Genomic DNA, 12,750 nt, shown 5'->3' on the forward strand with positions numbered 1-12,750 from the left:
AAATGTAAAAAAATAAAGTAAGTAGTGTCATAAAAAATGAAGTCAATTTAATCAGAAGAGGTTCATTGAATACAATGGACACTCATTTCTAGAATAATTAAAACTGAGTGAAACAGCCAAAGGAAGACAAGAAATGGAAAAAAATGAAAGCATGAAACAGTAATTGCAACAAAAAATAGAAAAGTTTATTTACAGTAAATGAAAAAAGTGCACACTACCGGATCTTATCCGCAAGGCCCAGGACAGAGCCACCTTCAGGATGCTGGTCGCCACGGTCACCTAATGGCCACGCGAACACAAGTACAAGTAAGTGTGGGTGGGCAATGTGTGGTTACATAATTATTATATTTAAATATGCTGCATGTCACTCATATGTACTTCTAAACAAGAAATACCTTCAGATGCTTCAAGCATGGAATGAGCATCATCAGACAGGGCTTGTATTTCCTTGCTTTTAGATAACATGGCCTCCAACGTCACTCTGTAGCGCTTCTCTCTACGCTTGGAATTGTTGAAGTCCTGCCTCAGCTTTTCATGATGTGCAATTAGATTGTCGTATTTCCTCTTCAGGCTGTCGACGTCTGTACAGTATGAATGGTCTTCGCTCACAGCAGGACTGCCCTCTGCAGGCTCTTGTTCAGGCTCTTGTTCAGGCTCCATGTCGATTTGCTGGTACAATGCCACTGCTGCCAGGCTGGTTTGGGTTGTCCTCACTGCGATCTAAAACATTTGATAAAAATTAACATGGCAAATTTCCAAAACATTTGTTTCTTTTTCACCAATACCTGAAAGAAAACACTGTCACAATGAATGGCTGCAAATCACTATGAAAGCCAAAAACCGATCCTCAATCATTTTCATAGCCACACAAAGTGACAAGAAAAGAAAATCACTAAATTAAAATAATGAGCAACCATTAACAATTAAGGAACATTACCTTTTTCTCTGGTTTCCCCAGATTGAGGGATGGTACAGCCCCTGGCCTGAGAAGCTTGTGTTGAGCATGTTTTGAGAGGATGAAGTCCTCCTCCCTGAAGTGGTTGCTGCATACATAATCATGATCCCCCGGGATCCATCTCCTCTTGGTTCCCACCACTTTTCTACTGATGGCCTTTATCCATTCCTCTCTCTGTGTGGTGTCCTTGGACTGCTTGGGGAACCTGAAATGTGTGGCATATTACAATACATCCATAGACAATGATGCACTGTGACTGTTGCTGATAATCACACCAGCTTACACTGCACAGTTAGTGATTCAGTTAAACTGGCAGAGTGCAGCACTCAAGCCAAGGTCAGAAGTAGTTTGTTTGCAAACAAAGAAGCAGACCAAATTTGAGGCTGAATGTCCCAAATAAAAGAGCCACTTACTTATGAAAGGAAATGTTACAGCCACGCACAAATCGATTGGTGCAGGAGATAGCAGCACACGACTTCACCATGGTGATATATTAGCCACATCCACCTGAAACCATAACAACAGAGACACTTAAAATCAACAGGTTCACGATGATTGCAAGGTGAGTGTCGGCACGTTTCCAGAGAAGGCACTGGTGGCATTGAAGGAGCCAGCAGAAGTGCTACGCAGTAACTTAAGCACTTTTCAGTGCCAGATACGATCTTGCCGTGCTCTTCACCTCCTCAAACAGATTTCTAGTTCATTTACACATATTTTCTGATGACAAAAATAGCCTTGTCACCCGTCACCAGGTCAAGAGTGACAGGCACAGGGGGAATGGCGAGCCATGCTAACTGGGCTCTCTCCTGAGGAGAATCTGCTCAGCTGCAGTCACTGAAAAACCCGGCCAGTGCTGGTCGACGGTCTCCTGGCCTGCTGTTCTCAACGTATTTCAAGCATTGTGACTTGACTCCAACACAGAAGTTTACTGCACCTTGGTAAATCACGAAACACAAAGTCACATACCGTACTGGCGTCCTACTCTGAATCCGCGGGTTGCCACTACCGGAAGTCAGCTCCTATTTGCCGTCTCTCAGGGGGCAGTGAGCGGTCTAGCTCTACAACCCTCTTCCGTGTTTCTAAAACAGTACGTTCGCTCAAAGGTTCTGAGATTTAGTAGAATTTTCACGTGGAGTGTCTTGATTTATTAGATTGTACAGATTTGATTCGGAAACTCAGATGTTCAGGTTACATCCGTATATTAGTATATTATCTTTTCAGGATGAGTTCCCGATCAAAATATTTCTGATAATAAATAAATGACAGCTGTAGAGTGAAATGCGGCAGCTTAACCGGAAGTCCCGCCTCTGAGTGAACAGCGGAACCGGAAGTCTCACTTCCGACTCGCACAGTTGAACCGGAAGTTGATTTACTGGCATCCTGCGTTTTTTCCCTCTCTTTAGCATTAGCGCTTATCCGAAGTGTTTGCTGCGAAAGCTGTTCAGCCCGTTGTTACCTCCTTTGGACTCCACAGTGATTTTTCTTTAAGACAGTTTCTCTCACTGAGTTGAAATGAGCAACAACGAGGGAGATTTTAGGAAGCAGGTGAGTTCCGAGCTTCAGGCCGAAAATGTCGCGTGAAGCTTATCAGTTAGCTGCTTTGTAGGAAATAGGAAATGTGTTAAAACGAACCGCTATTATTGACGTTAGTATATATATTTTTCGTGCTGATATATTGAAATTGAAATTAAGACTTACTGAACATAATTGTGCTCACGGTTACAGTAAAGACGTTGCGGATTAACAGGTTTCTCTGGTAACTGGTGGCCGACTTCCTTTAGCGTCCCTTGTTTTCACGCGCAAGCAGCAGATTTTTGAAAGCGAACTCTCCTGGCGAATGCGTTTTAATCACATTTGCATTAATGTTTTGAAATTTCTCGTGGTTATTATTTCACCACGTGTTATTAACAGCAACGAAAAGCGCCAAAGGAAGTCAGCCACCAGTTAATCTAACATACCAGTTTAGCTGATCGTGGACTTTGCTCGACGGAACTTGCAGATAGTCGCTACTGATAAACTTAACCATCTTATGCAATAGCTCATTCTTAGCCATCCAAATGTTTAATTCTATATCATTTTATCAATCTAACGTGAAAACATGCAGCTGATTGCTAAATGTTGTTTTTCCTGCCTTTGTTGTTGTTTTTATTTGTGCCTCTTGGTTTTCTCAAAAAGCCCACATGCCTTATCACTCCTGTCTGTTCTTTGTTAAGGCAGAGGTTGGAAGAAGGAAAAAGGCGGAAGACCTTTCAGATGTGAAGTTGTTGTTGTTTGCAGCTGATGGTGTTGATGCATGCTAATGTGGGGGATGCTGAAAAGAAGCGATCCAGATCTGTCTCCAGCTTCTAGTGTTGTAATGGCAGATGGTAAATGGGGGAAGAGGAAGAGAAAGAAGTCATAAGTACAAACGGAAGAAAGAAGAAATGAAGGGTTTTTATGAAGTTGTGAAGTTAAGATCAGAAGTTTACCAGGGTATGAGTAATTTCTTAATAGCCTGCTATGTTATTCCTTGTTTCATTCTGTTGCTTTCTCTTAAAGCATGCTCATTTTTTTCCCCTCTTTGTATCAGCCGCTTCACTGGTCAATCCCTCCATTCTTCAATGTTTGTTAATTTCAGCTAAATTAATTTCTACTTCAAATACCAATCTTATTTTTCTCATTTGCCAAATTTTAAATGTTTATTTTCAATCCTGCTAAATGCTTAAATATGGTGAAAACCTTCCGAAACGGGCATGTTGGCAGTGTTTGATGTCAACTCCCGGCCCTGTATTTTTATTGTAAGATACAGTTTACCCCAAAGCTCTCCTCACCTCAGTGTGTGTGATTTCTTCAGGACTCGAGGAGTGCTTCCTCTCGGGACTCAGTGAAATCCGCCAGGCACTCACGTGAACGCTCTCAAGATGGCTCTCGCCGTTCCAGGTCTCAGTCTCAGTCCCGATCCCGATCCCGATCCAAATCCAGGTAAAAGTGTACTTCTAACATGCATCTGATGACAAACACTTAAAAAAAATTCTTGTTCTCAAGAAAACCTTTTAAAAAATATTCTCTCCAGGTCTCGGTCTCACAGAAGCTCGCGTAGGCACGAGTCCCGTTCCCGTTCACGCTCCCACAGGCGCCGCTCCAGGAGCCGGTCTCGCAACTCAGATGACCGTCGGCATAGAAGCCATAGCCGCTCCCCCATGTCAAATCGTCGCCGACACATTGGAAACAGAGTAAAATTCACACACTACTAATTGTTTTCAGCAAAGTTTACCTCCTAAAAAGATAGAACTTAATTTATATATATTTTTTTCTGTTGTTAACCCCACAGGTCAACCCAGATCCCACCAACTGTCTGGGTGTGTTTGGTCTGAGCCTGTACACCACGGAGAGGGACCTGCGGGATGTTTTCTCAAAGTACGGCCCGCTCACTGACGTCAACATAGTGTACGACCAGCAGTCACGACGTTCGAGGGGTTTTGCATTTGTCTACTTTGAAAACTTTGAGGACTCCAAAGAGGTAAGGTTGAGAAGAAAGACACATGCTTTTAAATGTGAATAATTGAACATTTTTGTAATCCTCTTCTTTAAAGAACTCTGATCTAATGAATGTTTGGGTTCTTTGGTGACAGCAGAGGCTTTTGTTGTAGCCTCATTTTAGGAAATCTTCAAAGAAAAGATGCAAAAGTCATTACACAACTAAATGAGTCATGACTGTGTTTTAGGCGAAAGAGCATGCAAACGGAATGGAACTGGATGGACGCCAGATCAGAGTCGACTTTTCGATCACCAAGCGTGCCCACACTCCCACCCCTGGAATCTACATGGGACGACCCACATAGTAAGCATTAACTTTTACAACACAGGGTGTTTTGGTTCTTTTGTGTTTACGATGTTGATAAAAACTTTCATGGCCTTCGTGTGGTTTTAGTGGCGGTGGACCACGCCGCTATGACAGGGGCCACGACCGGAACTATGAGAGAAGTTACGACCGTGGCTATGACCGTTACGATGACCGCGAGTACCGTTCGTACAGGTGAGCTCTTTCTCCTGCAGCTTTCTATTCCCAGAACTCAACAAAGTCATTACCTTTTTTGACTTTGCAAGCATTGATCCATTATTAACTCCAATTTTGGCATTTGGAAATAAATTAGAGATGATTTCATTGAAATGTGTGCTTTCCTCTGCACAGGCGCAGATCCCCGTCCCCTTACACGAGCAGAGGATACCGTTCCCGGTCTCGATCACGGTCCTACTCTCCACGTATGTTTGAACCTTTTGTTTTTTCCTCTTCTTTTTTTAGACTACATCAGCTCCTACCCCTTTTTTTTCTGCAGGCTATCATACAATAGAAATTATAAGTTAATAACTCAGGGCACACAATTTATTTAAGAGAACACATTAGGATGACATTACTGGATTGGGGCATTTTTCTCACTCTTAAGTTCTGAGATATTTTCCTGCCTGATTTTGTTTCACACTATATAAAAAAATATTTATTTGTGTTCATTTATGCTTTCTGTGATATCTAAATGGTAGCCTTAAAAACATCCATTTGAAAATAATTCAACAAGTGTTCTTTAAGGATTACTATATCATTGTTTATAAAACCTGCATCTTGTTACCAGATCAGCTGATCTAATCTCTTCTCCTGTCATTTTTCTTTTCAGGTCACTACTGAGCAGCAAGAGAAAAGTGTTATTGTTTGGATAATTCTTTTCTCTTCATGTTTTGACCATAAGTATGTAAGAAGAATTCCATTTAATTAAGAAACATTAAACAAAACAAAAAAAAATCTGAAAAGTGCCATACGGGACACGGAAAACTTCTGTCAGAAATGTAAATTGGTGGGAAATAAATGGATAGTGAAGGAGATTTGCATAAGATGTACATTGTATGTCCTTTTTCATGAAATCTGTCAGTTTTGGTCATAGGTGTGTACAAACCCTAAAGGCGGTCTGCTTGGCATTGGCAGGTCAAACACTGGGCTTGTTTATCTCAGTGGTGTTTTATAGCAGGGTTTTCATGACAGACCCTTGATTTACCTGCCGTGTGGGGGGTGTCTTCTGAAATATTGACGTCCTAGTTTGCTTTTTAAATGCCATATTTCTGTCTTGATAGTTTGACCTGTTTAAAGTACACTTTTGTTGGCTGTGTAAAAGCAATAAAGTATGAGTCCTTGACTGTCACCGTTTTCTTCATTGGTTTTGTGCTCTTATCAAGTATTTGCATTTCATTTTCTAAAATAAAATAAAATGAACATCTTTTTTGTCATCTCAATGCACATGTACTTGAGTTCTGCATTATAGTATGAGCTCAATGCTTTGTTTACTGGTCTTCGAAGAGATAACTGTATAATGCCATTTCAGTTCTTTGTAGAGCTGGTCACATTGGAACGAGTCTATCTCCACAACTCTGCAAAGTGGGAGAGCAGTTGTGAATAAAGAAATTGTGATGCATCCATTGTTGCTAGATAGTATTTTTGTTTTTGTTCTGGTTTCGGTTGTGAATGTGTTTGTATTGGTAATTTTATTGTGTACTGGATGTGGTTTATGAATATTATGAGTAAGGGCACTAGAGGGGATCTTGGGATGTATGACTTTCTGGACCCCAGGAAGAAAAGTTGTCACTACGGTGGTAACCAGTAAGTATCCTGAAACAAACGATAAAGTGACAAAGAAATCTTGAAAATAAGTTACATTATTATAGCAGATGCATTTTTGCTGGTCTTCTTTTAGAGAAGCTTATGATCCATCCTGAGCAGTTCCTCTATCTACTGCCACACGTGAATCTGTAAATTACTCTGTGGATAATTTACCCTTTGCATAAATAGTTTCTGTTTTAATTCTGCACCTGAGAGGGACCAGGTTCTATTCTATTCTATTCTTTTGAAGGTAAGTCTGAACCTGTGACAAAAGATGAAATGAAAACAAAATAATTCTTATCCAAACGCAAATGACAAATATTGATGATGAAAGTCAGAATAAACATTTACTAAACATTTTACCGCTTTTACGTCTTCAGTTCTATTTTCTCTGACGTGTCTTCCAGCTCTGCCTTCGACCAATCAGAGACGCCCGTCGTCACTGTACTTCCGCCTTGCTCTCAGCCTGTCTTTCCAGTGGAGCCGCCGCTGAGAGCAGCTCGCCGAGGAGTGGACAGTACACAGCCTGCTGCCCCAAAACAAATCTAAAGGTAGCCAAGGGCTCATTCTGTCTGCGTGGAAGCTTCCGGGCTCCCGTTCAGCAGCTTTTAACGCTGACAGGAGAGTTTGTTGACTGATATTTTAGCCCTCGGGTCGGAAAGAGCGGTGTCAGTTAGCCACCTGCTAACGTTAGCATGTTTGAATGAGACAAGTCACGTTTTTAGCAGAGCCTGTCCACTGGGATGGGGACAAAAGGCGATAAATACACAAACACGGGCCACTGCAGTCTTTTAGCCAAAGGTTGACACAGATGTTCCAGTTTTAAACGGCTTGATTTGATTGTTACAGATGCCACCAAAAAAGACAGAAGCCCCGAAGCCGCCTCCCTTAATTGGACGATTTGGCACATCTCTGAAAATTGGAATCGTGGGATTGCCCAATGTTGGGTGAGTAAATACCAAATACTGTTCACACTGCTGCAGAGGAGATCCAGAGATTCAAAGCAATGGTTAGCTAAGCGGTATAAGTACCAAAACAAATGTGTTTTACAGCCACATTTAAAACATTTTACACGTATGACTCCTATTCAATCAATTTAACCCTATTATCAAGTTCTAACATGTTTCTAGGAAGTGAGACACCATGATTGAATTTCAACGAGTCTGTGAGAACACCAGTAGAAGTTATAGTATGTACTTAGTGGATCTAAAGTGAATGAATCAAGCCTGATTGCTGGACTGCTCACTGTTTTGCAGCAAATCTACATTCTTCAATGTGCTGACTAAAAGCCAGGCTGCTGCAGAGAACTTCCCATTCTGCACAATCGACCCAAACGAGAGCAGGGTGCCTGTTCCTGACGAGCGATTCGATTTCCTCTGCCAGTACCACAAACCAGCCAGGTGAGTGTCGTCAATATGTGTCTTTTTTTGCAAATTGTAATTGACTCTTTGTTCACAGAGTCTTGTTTTTCCTCCAGTAAAGTTCCTGCTTTCCTGAATGTTGTGGACATTGCTGGTCTGGTGAAAGGAGCTCATTCGGGACAGGGACTCGGAAATGCCTTCCTTTCCCACATCAGTGCCTGTGACGGCATCTTCCACATGACCCGTGAGTTGTTGGAGTCACTGCAGCTCACCTTCGATCTCACTTGAAGGACCTCATTCATGTCATTTCTTTAGACCAGGGGAGACTGACAGGACCAGCGCCTTTGAAATCAGCTGTTCTGTAACATCTCAAACAGGAGCACTTTTTTAAGTAGAATATTTCATTAATTTATTTAAAGGTATAGTCTGTAAATAATCCCAAACATTGTGATTCATAACTGATCAGTCTTATATATAATTTCACATCTACGAGGAACTTCCATTGTTTTGATAGCGATGCTCCGGTGTCTAAAATTTCAATCAGTAGGGTGATTATTGTTAAAAAAATCTTCAAGGTTTTATCAAAAGCTGGCCTTCAGTAAAAGTTTTTCTGAAGCCGCTTGGTTTTGTGGAAAGCTGCAGTGAATTTTATGAAAGAGTTCAAGCTCTTTGGCATTGTTTACATTATGTTAGCTGTTTATTGATTTGCCTGTAGTGGATAAAATCGTAAGTAAATAAACTGGACTAAACTTTGACGGAATAAAATAGTTGTAGTTACCTTTGGCCTCAATGGGATAAATCCGTTTGAATTATGATGTGTTTAACAACAAAAGAATTCTGTGTCAAATTGTAGAGATTTGCCTCAATATTTTCAAACACCATGCTTGAGTTATTCCAATTATTTGTACGCTAATAATACACGAACATAAAGCTTTAGTCATTTTTCTGATGAATTGGATCAAATTGGATCAAATATTTGTCATGTCTTGTATTTTTTTAATTAATGGTAAAGATCTGAGGAATAAAACAAAAGACAAAATATTTCACTTTATATCGGTTAAACTGAGGAAACACATCTGTTTTGATTCCTTTTTTTATTTTAGATGCATTAACAGATATTAAAGAAACAGAGCAATCACTCATTGATGCGCTCAAAATGGCAAGTTTAGCATCATTATGAACCATTCTGATTTAAAACTGAAGTCATTTTCTGCTGTGTGCATTTTTGTTAATACTAGACTGCTAATTCTTGTTTTTTTTTTTGAAGGTGCGTTTGATGATGAGGACATCATCCACGTCGAGGGCAACGTGGACCCAGTGAGGGACATCGAGATCATTCACGAGGAGCTCCGGCTTAAAGACGAGGAGATGATCGCTCCCATTATTGACAAGCTGGAGAAAACCGCCGTGAGGGGAGGGGACAAGAAACTCAAACCAGAATATGTAATTATGAGTTTCCCACTTGTTCTGTGTCGTCCTGTTTGACGCCTGCTGGAGGAGGTGGGAGAATTTGATCTGTTTGATTGATTTTCCTCAGGACATCATGCTGAAGATCAAGAGCTGGGTGGTCGAGGAGAAGAAGCACGTCCGATTTTACCACGACTGGAATGACAAAGAGGTAATGAGAGCACTGCAGAAATCTCGGTGACTCGTTTGGGAACAGGGCTCTCTTAGTTTGCTTTCAAGATAGAAACTTTTTAGGATTTTTGGTTATTAGACGTACTCAAATCCTGTCAACAGTGATAGAACACACATGAATAAGTCTAAAATGTAATGTTAAACTGTATTCCCTCCACAGATCGAGGTGCTGAACAAATACTTGTTTCTGACATCCAAGCCCATGATCTATCTGGTTAATCTATCGGTGAAAGACTACATCAGAAAAAAGAACAAGTGGTGCGTTTGCGTCCTCCTATCTCCACACCAAGCTCCTTCATGTCCTGTTGTTACTCAGAACGGCTCATCCAGCCGCGTTTTGTTTTTTGTCTCAGGTTGGCGAAAATCAAGGAGTGGGTTGACGCTCATGACCCCGGTGCTGTGGTCATTCCTATAAGTGGAGCCGTGGAGTCCCAGCTGATGTACATGGACGAAGAAGAGAGGAATAAATTCTGCGAAGAACAGAAAACACAGAGGTCGGACGCATGAAAGATTTATTTTCAAAGTGACACAGAGAGATAAATTAACATTTTTCAGGTGGTTAATTCTACGAAAATGAAAGCGGCAAATGCTGATTTTGAAATTTAATCTAAATTTTTAAATAAATTTGAGCTTTTAAAAAGTAATTTTTAAATTCTGGTGTTTCGGCAGAAACCTGCATCAACCCTGCTAATTCTGCGTGTTTCTGCTGCAGCTCTCTGACCAAACTGATAAAGACCGGCTACGCGGCGCTGCAGCTGGAGTATTTCTTCACAGCGGGACCAGACGAAGTGCGAGCGTGGACCATCAGGGTGAGCGTTTGCGTACCTGTTGAAAATATTTAACTCAAATTCATCCTCTCTTTTCAGTTACTGCATTTTCTCTAATCCAGGAGGCTCGATTACAGAGCAGCCTGAAATCAAGACAGCTGCTCCCCAGATAAACATGCAGTGTAAATATTGTGTATTATGATACCTGTATCAGTTATATTTGGATTTTCAAGTCCATGCTGCAGACGATTTCCCTTTTAATTATTGCACCCATTTTGCAAATAATTGACAGTCTGATGTACAGATGAAGGAATCTCAAACCGGCCCACTCACCAGCCAACTCGGCTTACAAATGAACAGGCGGCTGGATCGGTGTGAAAAGAGCCAGATTTTTAGTACTGCTTTTTACTGCAAGGCTTTTCTTTTTTTTTTTAGAAGGTTTTGTGTTTCTCTGAGCTCCTGTGTTGAAGTGACTGTTGAGACATTGATGGTGGGATTGTGCCGATATTGTTCGGGCTGTTTTGTTGTCCTCCAACAGAAAGGTACCAAGGCTCCCCAAGCTGCAGGGAAGATTCACACCGACTTCGAGAAAGGCTTCATCATGGCCGAGGTGATGAAGTACAGCGACTTCAAAGAGGAGGGCAGCGAAAACGCCGTCAAGGTTGGTGTGTGCAGTGAATGCTTTAAAGGAGCGCTCCGCTAAATATGCGGCTCCAGTGCTTCGTGTTCTGGTGAATGAGCAAAAGTTCACCAGTTTGTTTTCCTCCTTTTCTTTTCCAGGCTGCGGGGAAATACAGGCAACAGGGCCGAAACTACATTGTGGAGGACGGAGACATTATCTTTTTCAAATTCAACACACCCAACGCACCCAAAAAGAAATAGAGGCCACAGTCTCCAGGCGGTTCACTCAGAGTACAGTTCAGTTGTTCCCTCCAGTGTTGCACCGTGTGATGGTTTTCATCCTTTTGAATACAAAACATCAACTCATAGCCATGACTTTTCTTTATTACTGAAATAATTTGAATTTCATGATGTTGGCAGATCTTCAAAAGGAATCTTTTTTTTTTCTTTTTAGTTCACCATGTTTTAGCATTTCTACTGTCAAGGAAGAACGAGTTAAGTGATGGAAATAGAACAGAATGGAAACGTATGCAGTTCTTTTCTCATGATGCTATGATTGTGTTTTAACATGTGTGGCCTTTTTTAACCATTTACACCACAAATCTTTCATTTTAAAGAGTTTTCCTTGGCAGTTTCTGAGTTGGACAGTTATATTTATTCCTGAGTGATTTCTGAATTTCTGTCTTGATCTGACATTTATCAAGTTCATCGTTGATGAAGATCTTAATCAGCATAAAGCAGGTACCGATGGATCTGTAAACCACCTGTTGTAACCTGAGCGCTGCAGCAGGTGAAATTTACTGTAAAACTCAAGTATTGTTTCCCATTATTCAAGCTTATAGTGATGTGAGCTGGTATCAACTGGACAAATGCTAAAATACTGGTGTTCTAAGACTTGATTGTTTTGCTTCATAGAGAGTGAAAGCTATCAGATGGGAGCTGGACTGTATTATGCTGAGTGTCAGGGATATTATTTTAGAAAGAACCAAACAACCTTCCCTGATAGAGCCTCATCAGACACATGAACAGTGATGCAAAAGGTTTGAGCTGGTATAACAGACAGTTCAGACTCTTCACATTAAGAACTCCACTCTGTAATGACTGTGTAATCAAGATTGCACATCTTCAGAATACTCTGTTTGACCTTCCTTCACTGCCTCCACAACAATGTCACATCATCGACTTGTCTAAGAAGTTCTCACATTGTGGATTAAGCTGTTTTAACCTGAAGGGACCCAAAATGTAAAGATCAACTTTCACAATATGCATGTTTCAATAAAAGGAAACAAGCCGGAACTTTTCTTTGTGTGTTTCTGAAATTTCCTCATTTCACATGCAAATCATAACATTAAGATAGTAAAATGTTGAACATAAACTGCTTTATAGTGGCAAAACTTTATATTTGGAACAATTTACACCAGCAGACATACAGCAAAAGAAAAAAAAAACCTTGTCTGGAGATCAGCCATAATAACATGCTGGGTGTTTTCTGTCTCTGCTTTCCCTGTTATGGACTGGAGACCTGTCCAGGGCTTATTCTGATCACCATAGTTAGCTGGGATTGACTCCAGTGCCACTGCATAGAAGATGGATGGAGAGTGCATAGTGTCCTGACAATGTGAATCGGCACAATAGATGTGTTGTTCAATATTCTGATAACGTGGGAAAATAATTGGAAGTGTGATTTCCAATGCTCTTATGTTCATGGCTAGAGAAGACAGCATTTCTAGATCTGTGTCATTTCTACTCATGGTTGTTGGTGTTTCTATCATAGTTTCTTTGTTT

The 12,750-nt window shown here is 40.9% G+C and overlaps 2 protein-coding genes across 5 annotated transcripts; both read left to right on the plus strand.

The window, feature by feature from the left end:
* Positions 1 to 2,317: 2,317 nt before the first annotated feature.
* Positions 2,318 to 6,123, plus strand: LOC115406417 (transformer-2 protein homolog alpha-like). 4 transcript variants are annotated; one of them, XM_030116442.1, is made up of 8 exons: positions 2,318 to 2,500; positions 3,789 to 3,916; positions 4,008 to 4,167; positions 4,266 to 4,454; positions 4,660 to 4,775; positions 4,866 to 4,970; positions 5,127 to 5,197; positions 5,605 to 6,123. In XM_030116442.1, exons 1-8 carry the CDS (start codon positions 2,468 to 2,470, stop codon positions 5,613 to 5,615), a joined length of 813 nt encoding a protein of 270 aa, XP_029972302.1. In that variant the 5' UTR covers positions 2,318 to 2,467; the 3' UTR covers positions 5,616 to 6,123. The 4 variants fall into 4 exon arrangements, with proteins under 4 accessions (XP_029972302.1, XP_029972304.1, XP_029972303.1 ...); XM_030116444.1 differs by having other exon boundaries at positions 2,323 to 3,427; XM_030116443.1 differs by having other exon boundaries at positions 2,323 to 2,500; positions 3,169 to 3,916.
* An 893-nt stretch (positions 6,124 to 7,016) lies between these two features.
* Positions 7,017 to 12,261, plus strand: LOC115406416 (obg-like ATPase 1). Its single transcript, XM_030116441.1, has 11 exons — positions 7,017 to 7,129; positions 7,428 to 7,525; positions 7,835 to 7,978; positions 8,056 to 8,183; positions 9,207 to 9,382; positions 9,477 to 9,557; positions 9,738 to 9,835; positions 9,931 to 10,071; positions 10,290 to 10,386; positions 10,883 to 11,005; positions 11,125 to 12,261. Exons 2-11 carry the CDS (start codon positions 7,428 to 7,430, stop codon positions 11,224 to 11,226), a joined length of 1,188 nt encoding a protein of 395 aa, XP_029972301.1. The 5' UTR covers positions 7,017 to 7,129; the 3' UTR covers positions 11,227 to 12,261.
* Positions 12,262 to 12,750: the final 489 nt, after the last annotated feature.

Source organism: Salarias fasciatus, chromosome 19 (genome assembly GCF_902148845.1).
Source record: "Salarias fasciatus chromosome 19, fSalaFa1.1, whole genome shotgun sequence".
Taxonomy (NCBI): domain Eukaryota; kingdom Metazoa; phylum Chordata; class Actinopteri; order Blenniiformes; family Blenniidae; genus Salarias; species Salarias fasciatus.

What these genes read in the sequence shown, in the direction of transcription:
- LOC115406416 (XM_030116441.1), top strand. Translation starts at nt 7,428, where the DNA reads ATGCCACCAAAAAAGACAGAAGCCCCGAAGCCGCCTCCCTTAATTGGA. An exon ending in AGAAACTCAAACCAGAATAT is followed by an intron (nt 9,383 to 9,476) that starts GTAATTATGAGT and finishes GATTTTCCTCAG; the next exon opens with GACATCATGCTGAAGATCAA. An exon ending in ACGACTGGAATGACAAAGAG is followed by an intron (nt 9,558 to 9,737) that starts GTAATGAGAGCA and finishes TTCCCTCCACAG; the next exon opens with ATCGAGGTGCTGAACAAATA.
- LOC115406417 (XM_030116442.1), top strand. Translation starts at nt 2,468, where the DNA reads ATGAGCAACAACGAGGGAGATTTTAGGAAGCAG. An exon ending in CGATCCCGATCCAAATCCAG is followed by an intron (nt 3,917 to 4,007) that starts GTAAAAGTGTAC and finishes TATTCTCTCCAG; the next exon opens with GTCTCGGTCTCACAGAAGCT. An exon ending in CGCGAGTACCGTTCGTACAG is followed by an intron (nt 4,971 to 5,126) that starts GTGAGCTCTTTC and finishes TCCTCTGCACAG; the next exon opens with GCGCAGATCCCCGTCCCCTT.